At 40.7% G+C, this 21,967-nt stretch overlaps 1 protein-coding gene across 1 annotated transcript; it reads left to right on the forward strand.

Annotated features, from left to right (window-relative positions):
* Positions 1–5,167: 5,167 nt before the first annotated feature.
* Positions 5,168–16,147, forward strand: LOC135885760 (band 4.1-like protein 5). Its single transcript, XM_065413666.1, has 7 exons — positions 5,168–5,192; positions 6,741–6,798; positions 7,012–7,172; positions 8,293–8,387; positions 15,015–15,143; positions 15,727–15,788; positions 16,132–16,147. Exons 1-7 carry the CDS (start codon positions 5,168–5,170, stop codon positions 16,133–16,135), a joined length of 534 nt encoding a protein of 177 aa, XP_065269738.1. The 3' UTR covers positions 16,136–16,147.
* Positions 16,148–21,967: the final 5,820 nt, after the last annotated feature.

Here is a 21,967-nt window from a genome sequence, read left to right on the forward strand (position 1 = left end):
TAGCCTGGAAATGAATTTATTTTTGGCATTGTAAATGTTACATATTATTGCCAGCTGGGTTTGAATCTCACTTTCTTCCTAAGGATCTAATGCTCCTCTGTCACTGTATTTACATTGGTGCAATTCAGTGGAGTTACTGCTGCTTTCCATGAGGGTAAGTGACAGAAGACTGAGGACTCAAGCTAGCAGACTGAAAACTGAAGACCATTAGTGGTCACATTGGCCACTTTAGATGTTGGTAACACGTAGCCTGATTTTTTCGAAGGAGCTGAATATCTGCTACAAGAATATCCAGAATTGTTACAATAAATGCTAAAACAAAAGATGGTTTGGAAGAGAGAATAAACCTCAGACATCAGTTTAAGCCAACCTCACTATAAGGGGGTAGGAGGAGAATCTCATGGGGGACAAAAGATCAGACATATATAGCCTGCTGCAGAGTTTCTTGCATCTTCTTCTGAATCATTTGGTGCTGTCCATTGTCAGAGTGGATAAAGGGCTTAGACAGTCGCGCAGGTCTGATTCAGTCTGGCAAGTGCAATGTTTGTCATTGACTGCAATGGGAAGTGCAAATGTTCAGCACACTTGAAAATTGTGTCGTGACTCTCGGCATGGATGAATTTGAACTGGTGAGATAAACGTAAAAGGTTCTGTTTCCTATTTCCAGTCCCCTGGCTCATATTTCCCTTTCAGAAAAATATCTTTTAGCCTGGAATGTATGCAACATGATAGCCGAATCCTCCATTAGTCAGTACCAATCTATTCAAGTGGCTGAACGATTCTGGGATATACATTTGCAATTAAATCTTTAATAGCAACTGTCCTCCTCCTACACTACCCCTGCCTTGTGGAAACACCCAGAAGTATTGCCACATGGTTTAATGGTGACTGCCCACACAACATTCATCTCTCCATTGCAACCAGCACCTGTTCCTAAGGAGCTTCTCTCCCCTTGTAACAGATGCCAGCCTGTAATACACAGTCAGTGTTGGAAATAATAATGAATGGCTCGTAACGTTAAAACAGCTTGGGAGTTGCCTTTGGAAAAGTTCAGATTTTGTCAGTCCCTCTACAAACACATGGGTGAAAAGAAGTCTTAACGATTGTGTGACCCTATCTGTTAAATAACAGAGAGCTTGCAATCCACATTTGAAACTACATGTTTCCAAGCACTTTTTCTGCTTTCACTTTAGAAATCTAGGAATGCTAAGAACGGCCTTCCTTAGTTTTTCTAAACACCTTCCATTTCTTTGTAGAAACTTTAAAAAGGTCACAAACCTACTTCCTCCTCCTTCCTTTTGCAGGTCACCCTCTAATAACCAAAAATGAAAGAAGTAAAAAAGATACTCAACTTCTTAATGCATGATATACAAAAACTACATTAAAAGAACATTATTTGAGTTGTGAAGTCAAGCACATGGAAGCTAAGAAATGTCAGAATTAAGGTTGTCTGTGCAACCTTAATTTGGCTCACTTGTGCATATGTATTATGACCCAGTTGGTAATTGCGCATTGACATAATAGTTTTTCCACAGCATCTCTTTCAGTCCATAGGCAGGACCCCCAAGAGGGCTGAATTAAGCCACAGCAAATCTGGCAATTCTTAACTTTCAAGTGCTTGACTGTGCAATCTAAATAATGTTCTTTTAACATTTTTGCATGTTATTTCCCATGATTTCTTGAAGGAAAAAGTTTAAAATACAGCTGCACACAATAGGATGTTTTGTAACAACCCACCCCACTCACATCATCACGGTTTGAACCTTGAGTACCACCGCACAGACAGCTTCCTCTTGCACTACAGAACTAACTACATCAGCTGGCATCAAGAGAGAGCTGTTTTCCCAGACTGGGAATGAAGAGCTGGGTCTTGGGAGTTGTTAATGGGAAGGAGCCTGTGAATGGATTGCTTGCGGAGGGGTAGGGGTTCAGTTATTAGAGGAAATCTTGCCTGGTGTACTCACACACACTCCCCTCCCCCCCTTAAAAAAAAAAAATTAAGGGAACTCCATCCCCATCTGGTGCCACTGGAGGGAGAAGAGAGAAATGGGCTGCTGGGCTCAGCACCCCAGCCTGGCCCATGTGTCCTCAGCGAGGACATGGGTCACTGGGTTATGTGTTGGGTCCAGAGGAGGTAGGGAACCCAGTCCCATCTTTCTTTCTCCACTCCTGGTATAAGTGCTCTGTCAGTTCCCAGTCAGTCCCCAGCAGCAGCCGCAGCTCTGGCATAAACCTGGCCTCAGAATGTTTGAGTTTAGTTAATTGTTTTGGTAGGTTGCATTAATGCTAGTGTTTTCCAGTGTGCAACAGTGCTACCTACCTGGTTTGGCTTCAGGCTAGCTATGGTCTCAGTTTATTCAGTCAGGTTGTATCTCCTGAGCGTCCCAGAAAGGATTCACTGCCATGCTCAAGTCTCTTTCTGAGCATAGTTCAATTCCTAAAATGAAAAACTCCAAAACCAAAAGCAGTTCCTTTGCCCACTCTGGGCTACAGCTCCCATGGGCTTTTCCCCTTCAGCACTAAAAGGAGGACCTCCCTTCAATCCCCCTGCTTCAGAGACTGCAGCTGGAACCCGTCTCCCTCCTGCACCTCCTCTCATTTGAGCTCTCAGCCCTTTATAGGGATCTGAACCCTTCCCAGTTGGGTCTGATAATTGAACCAGATTGGCTGGCCCTTTAAAGGGGATGGCCACCCTGTTGGTGTGGCTGTTGAGAAATCAAACAGAATCAGGAAATTTCAAAAGCCAAGGTTCTCTCTAACTTTCTTTTAGTTACGTTACAAACTTTGTATATTTTGTGGCATACATTGCTATCAATACATTTAACAGGCAAAGAGGAATACAGAACACTACAACCAGTACTCCTGGACAGGACATGTTATTGGAGATAGGAGATTTTAATGTGACAGTAGGATCGGATTGGATTTCCTAAATTGGAGCAATCGGCAGATTTGGAGTAGGTGGAGAACATGGAAAAAGGAGAGAGGCTACTAAATTTCTGCCTAAGTAACAACCTGGTGATAACACACTAAGCCAAAGAGGAAGTGGACATGGATATCACCTGATGGGCAAACAAAGGACATGATAGATTTTGTACTTGAGAATTGCAGATAGAAATCAAGTGTGTGGTTGTGGAGATCAGTTGCGGCCGATATCGGAGAAGACCATGAGTTACTGCTGTGGCTGAAAGCAGTTGAAATAGTGCCAAAGAACTAAGATCTATGATGTGAAAAAGTTGAAAGAGCAGATACCAGAAAAGACTAAAAAGAAGCCATGTGGAAAAACATCACCTCTCTGATGAAAGAAGTGAACATTGAAGAGATGTGAAACAGTCTTAAAAAATGGGATTATGAGAGTGGCTGAAATTGTGTTGGGCAACAAAGTCAAAACAAAAAAATCAAGGTGGTAACAGATGAAGTGCAACAAGCGTAGGAAGCTGAAGGATGATAAAAAGGAGGATGAAAGAGCTGAGTTCAATAGAAATAAAATAGAAAGCAAAGAGACCTAGAAACAACTGGATAAGCAAACAGTGTAAATAAGCAGAAGAATATTTGAAGAGAAATTTGACCTGTGTTTTATCGCACGATATGAGAACTAAGCCATCAGGCTTTTGATAACTTGCTATAATCCTTTCTGGTAAATGCTATGATAATGTATGATTGTGACGGGTTCGGTCACAGAGACCCCCTTGAGACTGTGACCTGCTGTGCTGAGATTACCTCTGAGCCCGTTTCCCCTGCCAGCTTGGGACTCCAGAACCCTGCCTTGTTGAGCCAGACACGCTAGCCTGCTGCAACACAGCCCCAGGGTCTGAAACATGCCCCCAAAGCTGCAGACTTTAACCAAAAACTGCTCGGCAGGTCACCTATCTCCAGCACCCAGACACCCAGTTCCCAATGGGATCCAAACCCCAAATAAATCTGTTTTACTTTGTATAAAGCGTATACAGCATATACTCATAAATTGTCCACCCTCTTTAACACTGATAGAGATGCACAGCTGTTTGCTCCCCTAGGTATTAATCAACTTACTCAGGGTTTATCAATAAATGAAAGTGACTTTATTAAGTATAAAAAGTAGGATTTAAGTAGTTCCAAGTAATAACAGACAGCACAAAGTAAGTCACCAAGCAAAACAAAACAAAAACACACAAGTCTAAGCCTAATACATTAGGAAACTGATTACAGATAATATCTCACCCTCAGAGATGTTCCCATAATCTTCTTTCACAGACTAGACTCCTTCCTAGTCTGGGCCCAATCCTTTCCCCTGGTACAGTCCTTGTCAGTTCCAGCAGACATCTTAGGTGGAAACTAGGGGTTTGCTGATGACTAGAAGCTCCCTTTGTTCTGTTCCACCCCCTTTTATAGCTTTGGCATAAGGCAGGAATCATTTGTCTCCCTCTGGGTTCCCACTCCTCTTTCTAAATGGAAAAGCACCAGGCTTAAGATGGATTCCAGTATCATGTGACATGTTCACATGTCCTGTGAGACCCCCTCCATTCTTCCTGGGCTGGCCCGCACATGTACAGTGGAGCCTTGCAGGTAAACAGAGCCATTTACTGTCAGTTGTCCTAGTCAATGGGAGCCATCAAGATTCTAAACCACTATTAATGGCCCACACTTTGCATAATTACAATAGGACCTCAGAGTTATACCTCATATTCCTAGTTTCAGATATAAGAATGATACAGTCATACAAATAGGATGAACACACTCAGATTATAAGCTTTGTAATGATACCTTACAAGAGACCTTTTGCATAAAGCATATTCCAGTTGCATCATATTCATACTTACAAAACATTTTTATAAAGCATATGGAGTGCAACGTCAGAATGGTGTTCCTGAAAAATTGATTAAGGTGATAGAAAACATCTACTGTAAATCAGTGAGTACAGTGGGATTAGAAAACTGATGGAATGGTTCAGGACAACTGTAGGAGTGAGACAAGGATGCACAGTATTACCAGATTTGTTTGGCTTGGTACTAGAACCAATAATGGCTGTAGCACTAAGAGGTGAAATGGGAAGAGTCACGTTATGGGGTAAGACCGTCATAATCTGAGATTCACAGATGATATTGACCAAGGAGGATTTACAGAGAATGAGGAGGTAGCCCAGGAAAGTAGAAGATTTAGATTGAAGATCAGCACGGAGAAGACAAAAAACATGGCATTTGGAAGACGAGAGAGAGGTAAAGATCAAACTTTGAGGCAAGACTAGAACAAGTGGAAAAACGTGTGTACTTTGGAGGACTAGTATCGAAGAATAAAAATGGTGAAGATGACATAAGAGGAGGAGTCAGAGTAGCTGCTATTCCATTTGGAAAATTCAGAAAGCTCTGGAAGAATAAAGACATTTTGAGAAAAACAAAAATTAGTGTATATGCGACAACTGTCATGCCAGTACTGATGTATGAGGTGGAATGCTGGAATATGAGGAAAGGCAATGAATGAAAGATTTTGACAGCAGAAATGAACTGGCTCAGGGGACACTTTGAGTTTCAAGACTGCAGAAAATAAAAAATGAGAGAGGAAATGGCTAGGGCAAGAAATAACACTTACCGAAGATACAAGAAAGATTACTGCAGTTGTTTGGAAGTGTGTCAAGAATGGACCCAGGATAATATCATACATGGTGATACATACCAGAGTGCAAGGAACTAGAAATAGAGGAAGACCGAGGATGCTTTGAATGTAATTGAAGAATGGCATAGAACAAAAAGGTTTAAAGATTAATGAAACTGAAACTGGCACAAGATAGAAAGTGATGAATAGACTTCATTTGGCCCCATCATCACTTTTGAGTTGACGAATGGGAATCAAAGATGAAGACAATGACCAGATGTTACATCTGGCATCTGAGATGCCACCATTATTTCCAATTCAAAGCATAGGGCAATCTGTGGTACCTCGGATCCCAAGGTGTGGTATCTGTTGGCAAATATTTACTCTTTTTATGGCAACCACTATGCATCTAACTGGCCATGTGAGTGCAGATTTGATTTCCATGAGCAGATGTGGTGCTTCCACACACAGATTAGGAACACACAATTGTACATGCCCGTCTTTGAAAATCAGGCTCTAATCTCCATACCCATCTGCAAAATAAGAATAAATAATATCTACCTCGCAAGGGTGGTGTGAATCCAATCAAAGCGCCTTTAGATCCTTGGACATAGAGAGTAGTCTTACTGCCTTTGCCCTTGTCTTACCCTTTCCTCATCCTCTCCCTGTGTTCTGGCCTTAACTTAGATTCTGAGCTCTTCTGGGGAGGGGAACCCATCTTTGTTCTGTAAAGTGCCATGCATCTCTATAACTCTTTGTAAATAATATTAAAAAGGGGGAAAGTTTTTTTTGCAAAGGGATACATTCTATCTTCGTTTTAAATTTTGATTAAAAAGTACTGAAGGTTTTGACCAAAGCTAAATTTACATAGTTGCTTGTCCACCTTTACAACAGTGGATAGATCTGCTTTTCAAAGCTTGGATCCAGATCTTGATTCGGGTTCCAACTTCCCCATAGCTGGGAAGGATTTGGATTAGCTGTTTGAGTATTATAAGAAGTAAAGGTGTCGCACAGCGCAGCCATTCCCATTTGCTATGTTTGCATGCAAACTCCATATAAAAGACTTCAGTGAGATTGTTTGTAGACACTTTTTTGCTTCCAGTCTGGTCATGCTGTGCTGATGATCACACTCCACAGAGAATTTTTCCTCTATTATGAACTGATTTTTCATATAGCGGAAGAAGTGAAGATAATATATGGACCTGTCCTGAGTTTTGAAGCTCGTTCTTCAAGGTATCTACCTTGTAGATTTTAAATTCCCTTGAAACCCAGTGTAAATTTATCTGAAACAATTTTTAAAGAATGTGCATGGGTGCTTGAAAACAACAGGCAAAGGAAAGTGACCTGCTTTTTTTACCTGAGGTTGCATATTTTAAATCCTTGCCTTGTGTTGTCACTTTTCTGAAATGATTCTACCTATCTCTGTCCATCTTCCTACTTTTGCAGCATGCCTCTGATTGTTGATTTACTAGACAGCAAGGAGTTGCTGGAGACTTGCATTGATGAGCCTGTTGCTAGTTTGACAGCAGGAATTCCAGAAGAGGCAGATCTTAGCTTTGTTCCTCCTGGCACAAAGGAGACAGCTGCTGAAAAAACAGAACCTGCTGGTAAGGAAACTTCCTGAATTATTGCTGTTATCATCCCATATAGAGACAGTGATGGAATTATTGTGATGACTGAGTACTTTTCCTCCAAAATCCCAAAAGACTCTACAGATATGACAAACTACATATATAGGGATCACTTTGCTCAGCACTGAAATACAGCCACCTTCTGAATATAATATAGGAGCTGTTTTAATAGCACACAGCAATATTGTACTATAGTTCAGAAAAGAAAATTAAGTATCACTGACAATACAGGTGAAAGGTCTTGGTAGATAGAACATGCTGTATAACTATATTGATGATTCCAGTAAAAAATACATTTCAGGATTCAGAAACAGCACAAATACTACTGGTATGTTTACCACAACCTGCATTTCCAACCATATTGTGTGCTGATTGCATCAGGGCTTATAATCCTGATAGTACGTGATCCAAGCTGTCACTACTAGAATCATGGTATTCCTGTTGGTGTATCTGTCTTCCTTAGATACTTAAATAGCTCCCGTTACCTTAGTGTCTCAGTGCCTCACATTTTCAGTGTATTTATCATCACAAAACCCCTGTGAGGTAGAGAAGTGCTGTTATGCCTGTTTTACAGATAGGGAACTGAGGCACAAACAGATTAAATGACTTGTCCAAGGTTTCACAGGAAGTCTGTGGCTGAGCAGGGAGTTTGAACCTGGATCTGCTGAGCTTGACAGTCAGTGGTTTCGGCTGGGAGAAATTTATTTCTCAAATCAAGTATGTATGAGTGCAGAACCAAGAGAAAGTATAATGGTTCTTTACAGAATATGTGAGAGAACCCATAAATGGTATAAATGCACTCTCTTCTGAGGAGCTACTTTTGTACTTGCAAATAATTCCTGAAACAGATTCACTTACCTTCCCACACTTGCGTTGAACTTTGTACTAGTACAAGACTCCCTCTTTTGGATTCAGCGCATACAGACCAATCCATGGAAGTTAAATTGTTCAAGTGTAAACAAGCAGCTTTATTTCATACTGGCCCAGACAGCTTGATCTTCTGATAATTCACGGTCAGGAAGGGTAAAGGTGAAATGCCAGATAACCCCATAGCTGCACTAACAGGGCCTTGGGTTGTCTCTGCCATCTTTTTCAGCATTCGAAGACACGTTGAAACTGAAACATCTGGAGACAGAACCCAGCCCGATGCCAGCGCCCCGCTCCAACATAAACATCAATATCAATAAACAGGTACTCGGGTTGCATTCCTGAAAGTTGCTGAACATGTTGTGATGATTTTGAGAACCCTTTTGCTTTCTGGTTAATGTGTCCCACTTGCAGGCTGTTTGAAAATGTCTATCAATGATGTTGGAGACACAAGAAAATCAAATGCATATACTTTGTTTTATAGACTGTTTTGCATGATAAGTGAATAATTTCTGCTGGAAATTAGCTAAGGACCAGATTTACAAAGGTTTTGTAAATGCCTAAACATGTAGGTAGGTGCCTAGTGGGGTTATCAAAGGTGCCTAGACACCTAACCATGTATGCAAATTGTGCACAATCTAGTACACTACTCAATTTCATACAAGGACAGAGTTGAGGGAGGAGGAGAGAGGAGTTTTTTTTACCTTTTAGTCTGTTTTATTGTTTCCAATCCAATACACAACAAAGCATACACTATAACAAGAGTTACTTCAATTCCCTGAAAAAAACTCTCATTGATTTCAGTAGGGTCAGGATTTCACCCCCTGCAGCTCATGTTCACCGTCTGCAAAATATTATTTTTATTATTACATGGGGATAATAACTTGATCTTTGATGGGAGACCACTTCTGTTAAATAACCTATATTTATCAGTCCTTTGAATGAATGTTTAGAGCAGGTTTCACTGTGCTTATTTTCCTTACAGGAGAGTTGTGCATCTTAATTCATTAATGTCAGTAATGCCCTCAGAGCAAATATAAGAAAAGGTGCTATGGGGGGCAGGGCATGGGGCCATGGTCTATAACGCATTAGCCTAATCAAAAGTATTTATAAACAGACAGATCACACAGAATAAAAGGTGACATGTCTGGTGACATCCTTTGCCCATAACAGTCCCACAAGCCCGTTGGGATTTCCCAAGAATTTGGGTTAATTTTCCCTTCAGATGCTGCTACAAAGCAATCTGATTAAAAGCAACTCAGTCCTCTCCCGCCATGTTACAAACCCAGGAGACTCACTGTATTTTGAATAGGAAGAGAAGGCAAAAGAACACACACCACACCACAGAATTAGCCCAGGAGGGCTAAAGGTTTGATCTACCTCCCATTGAAGTCAATGGGGTTTTCTCTTTCAGTTAAGTTGGCTCAAGATCTGTTAAAGATTTGGAGAAGTACATGCGTAGGTTGACTTGTGTGACTGCTGAGCCCATTCCTATGTTTCTTCCTTGTTTTAAGAAAAGGCTGTTGCTTCTATATGCTCATAGTTACTGGGTGTTGTGTTCCTGTCTCCTTTAAGGGCTGACAACTGGGATGCCTTGTGTACCTTTCTGTTTCACGACTGCATTACAAAGATTACCAAATCTCTAAGAAGATTAGTGGGTAGCTGTGGGTCTTGTTATGCCGAATGTAAACAAAGGCAAATGAACACAATTTATTTCAGAATATCTTGATTTGTTCATCTCCCTGTTGGCTTTAAACAAAGAGGGAAACAATTCTGTAGATTAAATCAAGAGAGAATAGAATGAAACCCTCTGTTCATAGTGTTAAATTGTGGCTACGGTAAACTAAACACACTGAGACTTGTATAATGAGCTAGTCTAACAAACAGATGCCTGTACCGTACAGCCCTGATTATGCATATGTCACACAGGACACTGAATAACTTTGGATAATGGAAGTTCTGGATAATCAAAATAATTTTCAGTTTAATAGCTATTGGGCAACATATTGCTGTTTAGATAACGGAGTTTTGCACACCTGAGGTCTAGATAATTAAGGATGAGTTATACTACGACTACTTAGTTTTGTAAGCAAAGACACCTATCTATAAGGACCTGCGGATGACATTCTAAAACTGATTATTGTGAAAATGTAGGGTGTAAACTCTATTTGAATCAGTTATTTTTCCTCTGGTAGAAAAAGAGAAAGTTGTTTGGCTAAAGCTTTTCAAGCTAGGCTGACTCTAAGCAAGTGGTAATTTGAGAATGATGGTTAAAAACAAAAAGAGCTAGAGATTGTTTGAGGAGGTCAATTTTGAGCTGGACAGAAATTGCAAGGTCATTTAGAGGGTCACAGCTCGTAGATCAAATGTTTCTCATGAAATGATCCCCAAAATGGTAACCTAAGAACAATAGTTAAAACCAGTTGGGGAGTTGCCCCCTTTTTGTTTTAAACCTACTGTTTTTGAAAGCTGCTTCAAAAAATCCTGTGTATATTTTATACATAAAATCTATTACAAAATGCATATGTACAAATTATGGACCTGATCCTGCAAGCAGTCCCATTGTTATCATCTACTCGGCTCATGTGAAAAAGGCTTGCGGTACATGTTCCTGTCAGACAAGTTATAAACTGCCACAGTGTATTACTATAAAGAGAAATAATTAAACTAAAATCTTGAAGTTAACTTTATTTTTGATTATTTTATTATCCCAGCTATTTCTCTTTCTCTGTTTTTGCTTGCTAATTTCAGCATGCTGTGTCTTTTTCTCTTTGTAATAATATATAAAATATCTCCAGTTTTGTTGTAGCATGCTGGAATGTACAAGGCAAGAGATTGTAAGAAGCATGACAAATTGCATTGCCAGCAGAATGGGTCAGTAGTTCTCTGCTTGTGAAAGCAAAGCAGTGTCTTGTACTAGTGAGCAAAAGAACTTCACCAAATGCCAGTGAATTGTTAATCAGTTCTGTTAGCTGAAAAACTTGAACGTTCTTCTCTAAAGATCAGAGCTTGTCTCTCAGAATCATCTCTAGATAATTCCAGATTTACATCCACTCTTGATTGGTTCTTTGATAGGGAAATATCTACCTATCTATCGGTCTCCTTAGAAAGGGCAGAATTTATCTGAAATAAGAATTTGCAAATGTGGAATGAATGGCTTTATTCTTCCAAGCCAGTTGCTGGATTTTCATAGCTGCTCGCTGCCAAACTTTGTTTGAATGGAAGCATGTAACTTTGTCATTCCCAAGCTTTTGACTAGCACATTGGCCAAATCTCAGGAGCCTAACAAAGGAGAGCAATTAGTTCTTAAATACACTTTCATTAGCTTCTAGAATGAAATGAACAATGAAACCTAGCCCTAGTTCCTGAGTAATGTTTTTACTCCCAAGGTGGTTTTTGGGGGTTTCTTAGTCTTGTGCTCTTTAAACTATCATAAAGAAAAGTGGAAAAGTTACTTGACAGTGTGGATGTACCAGACTCTGGGAGATTTTTTCAAAGGTACCAAAAGCAAGTAAGTGCCAAGCTCTCATTCAGAGTCAATAGGATTTAGTTTCCTAATTCTCATTTGTGCCTTTGAAGATCACCCCCTCTGTCATTAAACTGCAGCGTTTGTATAGTCTTCAGATGTAATTTGATGTAGTATAGATATGCTTTATAGAACAGATACCTACTAATGAACAAACAGTTAGTCTAAGCTTATTCCAGTAGGCAGGAACAATGAGAACTGCCATGGACCTGGGATATTTACAAACCTGCAGAGTTAGGTATCTTTGCCAACTACCCAAATTAAGTGTCATGTGCCAAATACTTTTATCCCCCACCATTTCTGATTTCTCTACTCTGCCCTTTCGTTAAACACAGAATAAAACTGGTGCAGGGAGATGTATGTTAATCTGAATAGAAATGTTTTCGTGGCATTCAAAGAAAATCAACAATAAGTTTTTATTTAAATATTTCCCCAACAATGTTGGGAGCCTAAACACATGCAACTGCATGAGAACCAGAAAGTGAAACTGGTGGTAAAGAAGAGTGAAAGTGACTGGGCTAGATTCACTGTCCATACTGAGGAAACTGCAACAAAAATAAACCACAGAATAGTGAAAAGTAAATAATATATGTATATATTTTTAGTTTTAATAATCAGTTACTGTAGCACCACTGGAAAAATGAATTGTAGAAATTCCATACTATAATACCGATTGAGAGTCTCTAGATTTTTTGTAATTCCAATGTTTTCGGCAGAATGTAAAGTTTTCATTTATAAAACAATCTGGTTGCAGCAATAACCTTTTAAATGTGAACCAGTGCAGAGAAGATGTAGTGAGTCTGCAGACATACTTGGGGCCAGATTTTGAAAAGAGCTCAACTCTGATTTAAGCATTATGAGTGCTCAACATGAAGCAGCTCCCACTAAAAACAATAGCAGCTGCTGGATGCTGAGCATGTCAGAACATCTGGCCCCATTTGTGGATGCTATGCACTTTAGAAAATTTGGCCCTTAATTGTTAGCTCAGAGAGATCAGAAATGTCTCCTGTTCTTTTGAGTGGGATGTTAACTCTGAAACCCAGTGTGGTTGGATTAATTTGTAAGGATATTCCACAGGAGTAAGGTTGGAATGACATTTATTAGAGACTTTATTCTGTTGAAATCAAAGCAGTGAAGGAGTCAGTACGACGACCATATGTGTGATTATTTTACTTGCTTCTCCTGTCAAATATTGACCATTGTATCCACAAAACACTCTAACTAGGGCTGGAAAATTATGTAAAGATGCTGCAAATATCTGAATATTCTAACTTTTTTCCCCTTGGCCCTCCACGTAGCACTCAGCAAGAGTGGGCAGTAGGGAAGATATAGCGAGATGGAAAGACTGAGAAGGAAAGGATAGATCTCAAGGATATGGGGAGAATTAATGGGGAGGGTTAATGACTTGGTACAATAGAAAGCTTGTTTTTGTTAAACTATTCCATAAAGTTATAAACCATCCACTAAATATTTTTAATAGCATTTCATATATTTAGTGTGAATGTGTCTCCCCCTCCCCCCCCCCTAAAATTTCTTTTGGACATAATTATTGGCAACAATTAAAAACAACCTATTTTACATTGACAGTAGCCCTTTAGGGTTGGCCCAACTTTTGCCTTTGGGTATTGCTGATTTAGGCCAATATTTTTAAATCTGTGTGCCTAAAGTTAGGCTTATAAATCCATACTTGGACATCTAAATAAGTGGTCTGATTCTCAAAAGAACTGAACATCCAGCAGCTCTCACTGAAAATCTTCGTTTGCAATTCCAGTTAATTGATAAGGTTAAGAGTGAAGGGGGGATGTCAGTCAGCAGTGAACGGGTTACCCATCTCTTGTTGTCTTTGGTGATCATGCGTAGTTTAAAAAAAAAAAAAAAAAAGTTTCTGCTTACAAGCCTATGGGCTAAATACTGCTCTTTCTATGCACACCAACAGCTCCTCTGGCTTCAGTGGGCTTTCTCCAGTGTTTAAGGCCTGCAGTATTGTGGCAATATGTTGAGCACTGTAGGGGGAGAAGATCTGCCTAAAGAAGAATCAGTCTTGCTTATCAAGTGACTAAATATATGGTGAGGAACGTAGGGCTCTGGAACTTCCCCCGCTGAGTCGCACCCTGAAGAGAAGGGTCATAAGGTTTAGTTTCCACTCAGTTGATTAGCATCTGTCACTAATCAAATAGCAGTTAGCAGATTGAAAACTTAACACTTTGCAATTAAGAAAAATAGTACATATAACCAAAAAACCCCAAACTATTGTAGAATAGATATTGCAGGTTTTGACTGATCTCAGTGTGTGTCTGTCTAATATTTTCCTTCTGAAGTAATTTAGTGGGAAAAGTATTGTGATAGCATTATACGTCTGGCAGGTTAGTCTAATATACTACTGGAGTCTAAGGAAAAAAATCTCTTGAAGCTGCATTTGAGAGCAAATGTTCAGCTGCCTACTTAGGATAAATTGATTTAAGATGGTAAATACCTTATTGTTTACATTAATAGGATTTAAAACTGTATTAAAAACCCCATCCGGTTGCTAGGTGAGTAATTGCATATGGTTCCACTCACCAGAGTGACATAGTGTGGAAAGTTGTGCATTGCTCATGTAAATTCTTAGCTCCTGATTTTCAAAAGCCTTTATTTTCGTACAAAGCATTATGTGCACAGGGTTGTAGAAACAGATCTGTGCCAAGATGCTATTAGTAAAACGCATCATTTTTCTAATGATAGGATTTAGAATAGTTAGCACCTTTCCTCTTGAGAGCGTTTTGTAAGCACCAAGGCCTTGATCCTGCATGTCCTTGTGTACTGTCCAGTATTGTGCACAAGGGCTCTGCTCCACAAGGCAAACGGATGCTGCACATAATACAAGTAAGGTTAAGCACCAGGCACAATCATCTGCACTGAGCAGTGGGTGAGTCTAAGACCCCCATTGTGCACCTACTCCCTTATTCACCTGTGCAAGGTGGAGAAGAGCTGAGTGGGGCTAACAAATGACTAAGGAGACATGGGCTGAAACATGTTTCTCAACATGGTAATGAAGAACTTCACTCAGTGCTCCCCCGAAGTCTCACTGCTGTTATTAGTCAGGAGGTGTAACTATGTGGCCTTGCAGCAGTATGCTCATTATTGCGGGATCAGAGTCCCATGCTGTCCACCTCTTGCATTCTGCATCTTGCCTGGCTTTAAATGCAACACTCAACCCCTGTGCTGTGTAGGATCAGACCCTTGCTAGTTAACCCTTTAACTACTGTTTTACAATCAAGTTTCAAAACAAAGGCAGAAATTGTTTCTCTGTTTGAATATTTGCCTTTTCTGATATTTTTTCCACTGAAGCCTTGCTATTTAACGTTGGGTGTTGATGTTTATGGACTCAGCCCAGCCCAGGTTTTGTCATGCAGGGGATGTTCCTAATGAACATTTTCCATTTCTAGGATGAGGTGGTGAAGTTGACAGATAAGTGTCTTAATAACGCAATTGAGAGCCCAGTAACAACATCAGAGCGTCTTCCTGCAGACATAAAGAGCAACATCCTGAAGGCGCAGGCAGAGGCAGTGCACAAGGTACATACTTTGCTCAGAAGGATTATGCCATTCTCAGGTGTTCCCCTTAGGACTGGCTAGAAGGGACACCATCAAGAAGCCTCAAAGCATAACCCTCTGCTTGAGTTTGACTCTCTTGATACTCTGCTGTCCTGGAGAGGCTGCTGTATGGGACTAGTCTTTAGGTATGAAGGCTCTGTGTAACTAGGGGGTCAAACAGTGGCAGAGTGGAACTGCCCTCTGCCCTTCAGAGGGAGATCCACTGACCACTCTGCCAGTCTTGGGCCTTAATGGGGTCCCTCTCAGCATATTCCAGCTTTTCCTTTCAACAGAGATAAGGATCTGAATATGTTTGGTGCTTGCACTGCTAGCAGATGTATTAAGAAGTGATAATTGTTTCTTGGAGGACCTGGCTGGATTGTTTTACATTAGCACTGAGGTTTTCATGAGAAAAAAATAATTGACTGTGCTTTGTTTGAATAGCAGACACATTGCGCACTTTCCCCTTGGGAAGGGAAACTCCAGACTTTTCCATGAGTCTCTAAAGTGAGACAAAGATGGAATTAAATTTTGGAAACTTATTTTCGTGTTCATTTCCTTTTAGATCACAAGAGAGGATAGCATGTTGGACAACAAGAAAGCCAATATTCACGATGCCACTGCCAGGTACTGCATAGGACTGGAGTAAAGAAGCAGTGTGCTCATGTGACCTGAGCACAGGCCTGGGAGTCTGGAGTGCTGGAGGCATACTCCTGATATTCTTACCAGTGGTTTAGAGCAAGTGATTTAAGTCCACCTGTGAAAAGAGGACAATTTAAGTTTCCACAGCTGTTAATTTAGCGTCTTATAAGGTTTAATTCTTTAATATGTGTAAACACTTCAAAGAAAAACATCACTATGCACTGTACTTGCTAAGTGTTGTTTGTTATGTACAAGATAATTCAGATACTCAATTTGAGCTTTCCATCTTTTTCTTCCTTAACCCATTAATGGCATTACCTTTTTTTAGGTAATTTAGCATGGTGAAAGTTGCTACCTGGGCAGTTTGAGACACTGAAGTCATATCCTGATACACAGAACAAGCACAGTATGTGCAGTGACCATGCATACTGTGCCACATTGCCCCACTAGAGTTAGCCACACTGCTCAGAGTGCCAGCAACGGGATTACTTACAACGGAGTTTATATAAAGTGAACACCTGTGTGCAAAAAACTGGCACTGACAGCTCATTTCACAGAAGTCATTGCCAGGGTTGGCTGGATTTGAACTAGGTACGTAGAGGTTAAAGCAGTAACTTTGTGACAAGTTATCTGAGATAATTATGTGGCAGGCCCCAGAACATTTGCATAGTCAAGTAACTGACAAGAGTTTGGTTTAGCAGGGAAGAAAATGTCTTTCTCCTGAAGACGGATAAAGAACTGGCAATGAGGAGTTGTACCTCTTCCTTTTTGCAGGGGCATCCTGATCTCAGGGAAAGCACAGAGCAGCCTGCTGGCAACCAACCCACTATTTCAGGAATCAAGAGAAGTGCTGAAAGAAATCCCTGCCTCAAATGCCTTCCTTCCGTAAGTGCTCTGGAAGGAATGTTACTGGGATAAGGAAACAGCTCAGAGATTAGCCTGGGAAAGATGAGAAACAGCTGTTAGCTAGCAGGATGAGCAGTCAAACAACGCTTCCTCACCAATGAGAGGAGGAGGAGAAAAGCTCGGCTGGCTTCATCTGCTGACTTTTCTTTATCACACACTCACTAGGGTCTTCAGGGTGCATGAAAATAAATGGCAACAGAGCAGAATGATGCAGCAGGGATGTGCAGAAATTGTTGTTCTTGATATTATCCTTTAGCCTGTGTAATTGCCTGTTAAAATATTTAAAATCAAATAAATAGCTAAAAGGAATTTGATCAAGAAAGTGCAGTCAAAATCATACCAAAAGAGAATAGAAATACAAGTGTGTTTGAGGTTTTGTAGATTGCGGTGAGAACAGGGTATTTTTAGTGTAAACATCCCCACATGAACCTAAACGCAACAGCAGTGCCTGAGAACTGATTGGGAAAGAGAGTGAAATTAAGCAAACTAGGAACGAGCACCAGCCCTGTAGTTAGGAGGCCTGGATTCTATTCCTGCTCTGCCAATGACTCACTGAATGGCTTTGAAGGAATCATGCCTCAATGTTCCCATCTGTAAAATGGGGATTAATGCTTACCCACCATAGAAAAGTACTTTGAGATCTATGGATGAAAAGGGCTAAAAATGGTCATTACTGGTTTTATTTGCAGGCCTTTCTCTGACACTCAGCTCTGTAGCATGTGAGCCATTCATTCAAATTAATTTATCCTCACAACCCACCTGTGAGGCCAAGGAAGTATTATTCCCATTTTATAGATGAGGTACTTAGGCTCAAAGAGAGAGTGTGAGTGTCTTACTCGTGATCCAACAGGATGTCTGTAAATGAGTGGGAACAGAACACAAATTCCCAGTCCAATGCCTAAACCACATGACCTTTTTCTTCCGGTAGAGTTAAGTTAAACTCTGACAGTAGTTGGTCCTCCAGTGCCTAGAGAGCATCACCTGTGCTAAGAGTTACTAGTTTAACTATCCTGGCTGAGTGGAATGTAAAAAGGTAAGCAGCATAAATCATGGAAAAGGTGCATTAGCTTTTAGTGATATGTGTAAGTATTTCTTCCCCAGTTAGATGGATCTGTATCCAGCTCTCAAAATAGGGGTGTAACTAAGATCAGCATTTGGCCCCTAGTGTCCTTTTTGTAAATGATTATGTTGATATGCTGAGATACATTAGTACACCAGCTTCATTCTAGTCACATCTCTACAACCTCCATGGAAATCAGTGTGTTAATGAAGATTTTCAGTAGTTTGTAACATTATTTCTTGAGCTGCTGACCTTGATGCTAGACTTCCCTTGTGCATAGTCTAAATACTATAATTACACGTGTTTGTGGTGGGAAATGTGTATCCATGTGGTTCCTCATTTGCTTAATCTATTCCCAGGTAGAAGTGAGGATTTTTTGTGATTTACTGCTTGTAGTGCCTTCATTTCTAAGGGGTTTTTCCAGCCGTATCACATATAAACATGAAGAGCTGATGAGTGTTTTGGCAGCTGGCTGAAGTGGGGTCAGCAGCACCACATATCAGAAAGAGAAAGTCATGTAATCTGAGAAAGCAGATAATCATGAGATTTCCATAGGGGACAAGGATGATTTGTTGTCTTTGTTCCTATACTTAAATCAATTTGTCTGCATTCTCTCTTTGTACGAATAACTCCTGTTAAGTAGGAACACATTAATTGCTAGACTGGATCAGACCTGTGATCAGTCTAGCCCAATATCCTGTCTCTGTTAGTGGCCAGCACCAGATTTTTCAGAGAAAGGTGGAAGAACCCCACAGTCGGTAGATATAGGCTAATATCCCCCCATGAAGGTCTCATTCTGATCCCTTAGTTTGAGACTGGCTGAAACCCTGAAGGCACATGGTTTATATCTGTTCCAAATCTTTTGTTAGCATTAACTGTAACAGCTCTGAAAATTCTTGTTATCCACATAAATGTCCAATCCCTCTTTGAACCTTACTAAATTCTTTACCTCAATGGCATCGAGTCCCACAGTCATTACATGTGGTGCGAAAAAGTATTTCCTTTTATCATTTTGGAATTTGTCATCTTTCAGTTTCATTAACTCCTGTTGTTCTTTTGTGTTGTGAAACAGTGAGAACTGAAGTTTCTGATCTGTCTTCTAGACCATTCCTTGTTTTAGCACATCCCCTTTTATTTGTCTCCTTTGTAAGGTTAAACAATCTGTCTTTTCAATCTCCCTCATAAGAGTGTCTATCCGTGTCCTTGATCATTCTCGTGGCCGCTTCTGTGAACCCTCTAATTCTACAGTACCCTTTGTGAGATGGGGTGACCAGTACTTCACACTGTAATCTAGATAAGACCATATAATTTGAGATGGAATTGATTTATATAATTGTATTATAATATTTTCCTTATTCTCCATGGTACTAGTTGTGCATCCTGACCTCGTTTGCTTTTTTTCCATCATAGGCTGAGGTCTTCATTGAGTTGTCCAGAGTGATATCCAAGTCTCTTTCCTGAGTTGATACAGTTAATTTAGAACCCTGTAAGGAGTAAAAGTAGATATTTTTTTCCCTTTTAATGTGAATTAGTTCGCATTTATCAACATCGGCTTCATTTGCCATCAATGTTGCCCATTCACCTAGTTTAGATTCTGAAGTTTCTGACAGTCTTCTCTAGACTTGACACAGTTATCTAGGTTAGCCATCTGCAGATTTTTCTACCTCACAGCCTACCCCCATTTCCAGATCAGAAGAACCTCAGAGTTCAGTTGTTCATAACTCTGAACAAAACGTTATGGTGGTTTTTTCAAAAGTGTACAACCTAATACAGCTTTGAAACTTTACTGTGCTGATGAAAAAATACTGCTTTTAACCATCTTAATTTAAATGAAACAAACACAGAAACAGTTTCCTTGCCTTGTCAAATCTTTATTTAAACATTCCCTTTATTTTTTTTGTAGTTTGTTTAACACAGTAATGTGCTGTATTTGCTTTTTTCCCCCTTTGTCTCTGCTGCTGTCTGATTGCTTACTTCCAGTTCCAAATGAGGTGTGTGGTTGGCCAGTCAGTTCATAACTCTGATGTTCATAACTCTGAGGTTCTACTGTAATTAATAAATATATTAAAACAACACTGGAGAATACAGAGGGCTTGTATACATACAGAAATTGCACAGGTTAAATGAAAGATGTGATGTTAAACTGATGCCACTTTGTATATGGGCACTTTTACCTTGGTTTCAAGTATATGTGCAAACTAAACCAGTGTAAGCTCTGGCTAAACCAATGTAAGAATGTCCACACACACAGCTGAACCAGTTTAACTAAATGGGTTTAATGTTATGCCTTTAGTTAAAATTACACAATTTCTGCATATAGACTTGGCCTGAGTGTGGGCATACACGCATTACAAAGCAGAAGGGGGAATCTTCTGGATCTTTCTGAGATTGCCATGCTCTCTCTGAGAAATCTGAAATACCTGGCATTCTCCAGTTTTGCCCCTAAAGATGCAGAGAGGACAGGTGAGAAGGAGGCAGCCATGAAACTCCAGTTCTTCTTCAAGTAGTGCCCTTATGGGTGCTCCACTGTAGGTGTGCTTGCGTCCCTGTGCGGCTGATTGGAGAATTTTGGTAGCAGCGTCCGTTCGGCCCACACATGTGTTGTTCCCCACCCTTGTGCTCTGCCACAAGGCTAACCAGCGTTGCATGGGCGAACCCTCCTCCGTTCTTTCTCAACTGCCCCTGGCTAGAGGCAGCGCTCTAGCTGTCCGTTAACAGATTGTTAACTTCTACAGACTTGCTAATCGTTTCCCTACTTTAGATACTACTTAGAGTTTCCTTTACGTTCTTTTGGTCTTTTATTTATTTTTTTTAATCTTAAAATTTTGTTTTTGTTCGACCCCCCCTGGACATATGCCCGGTTCATCACATTTCAAGGTGTCTCAGCTGCAAAGAATCTATCCAAGTGACTGGTGGACATTCTTAGTGTGTCCACCGTCTGGGAGAAAACCACATTCCCCAGAAGCGTGGTTTATGCCAGCAGTTGAAACCCAGATCCAGAAAAGATAGAGAGCTGAGACTTAAGCTTCTTCTAATGGAAGCGGCCCTCCAACCAGCCTCAGACCCGTGCCAAGACTTCACACGTCGAGAATCCTCATTGCAACCCTCTACATCTAAGGGAGAGCCTTGGCCTTCTATTTGGACAGGACAAAGGTTTTTAGAAAATCTCCTACGCTCTTCCTCTCCATTGGGGATAGGTCTCAGGGCACAGCAATTTCAGCTCAAAGACTCTCCAAATGGATCTCAAGCTTTATCAAACTCTGTTATCGGATTTGCAATTTAGTGCCTCCATCCGTAATCCTTATGCACTCTGCAACATAGAATTCCTCACCTGTTGCATTCTTCAAGGGTATCTCTATATCAGAAATCTGCAGAGCAGTTACCTGGGCATCTGCACATACCTTTGCCGAACACTATGCCACCCTGGGGGACTCCGCTGCAGACGCCAGATTGGGCACCCCAGTACTATCATCCATAACAGACTCGACTCTGAGGCCCCAGTCACTTACAGGGGATGCTGCTCAGGAGTCACCGACAGTGGAGCACTCATAGGGACATACTTGAAGAAGAAGAGGAAGTTACTCCCCTGGTGCAGTACCAATGGTTCTTTGAGGTGTGTCCCCCTGTGGGTGCTCCACAACCCACCCTCCTTTCCTCTACTTTGGAGTTCTCGTCATAAACTCTGTGGTAGAGAAGGAACTGAGGAGGGTTTACCTGCGTTAACACCGCTTAGCGTTGTGCAGAGCACAAGGTGGAGACAGGACACTGCTACCAAAATTCTCCGATCAGCAGCACAGGAACGCAAGCACACCTACAGTGGAGCACCATGGGGAGGGGACACCTTGAAGAACTATCATTACTGCACACGGTGAGTAACTACACAAGTTTGAGACAAGCGCTGTAAAAAATCCCCTCTGGGATGAAGATGTTGACATTGTTCACTGCCTGGGATGTCTGCAGTGCAGGTGCTGAGATGGCTACAGGTACTTGGCAATCACATCAGCATCTTTCTTCTTCATAAGCATGAATCTCCTCCTTGCCCTATATTGATTTGTTGTTGTGTTTCTAGGCTAAACTGTCATAAAAGCAGCGCTGGTTATTTCACACGGCCTCTGCAGTGTGGTGAGAATGTTTTCTTCTTTCAGTAATGCATTAGAAGAGGATAATGCTGCCTCTGGCCCTGAAGAATCACAGATTC

Source organism: Emys orbicularis, chromosome 11 (assembly GCF_028017835.1).
Source record: "Emys orbicularis isolate rEmyOrb1 chromosome 11, rEmyOrb1.hap1, whole genome shotgun sequence".
NCBI lineage: Eukaryota > Metazoa > Chordata > Testudines > Emydidae > Emys > Emys orbicularis.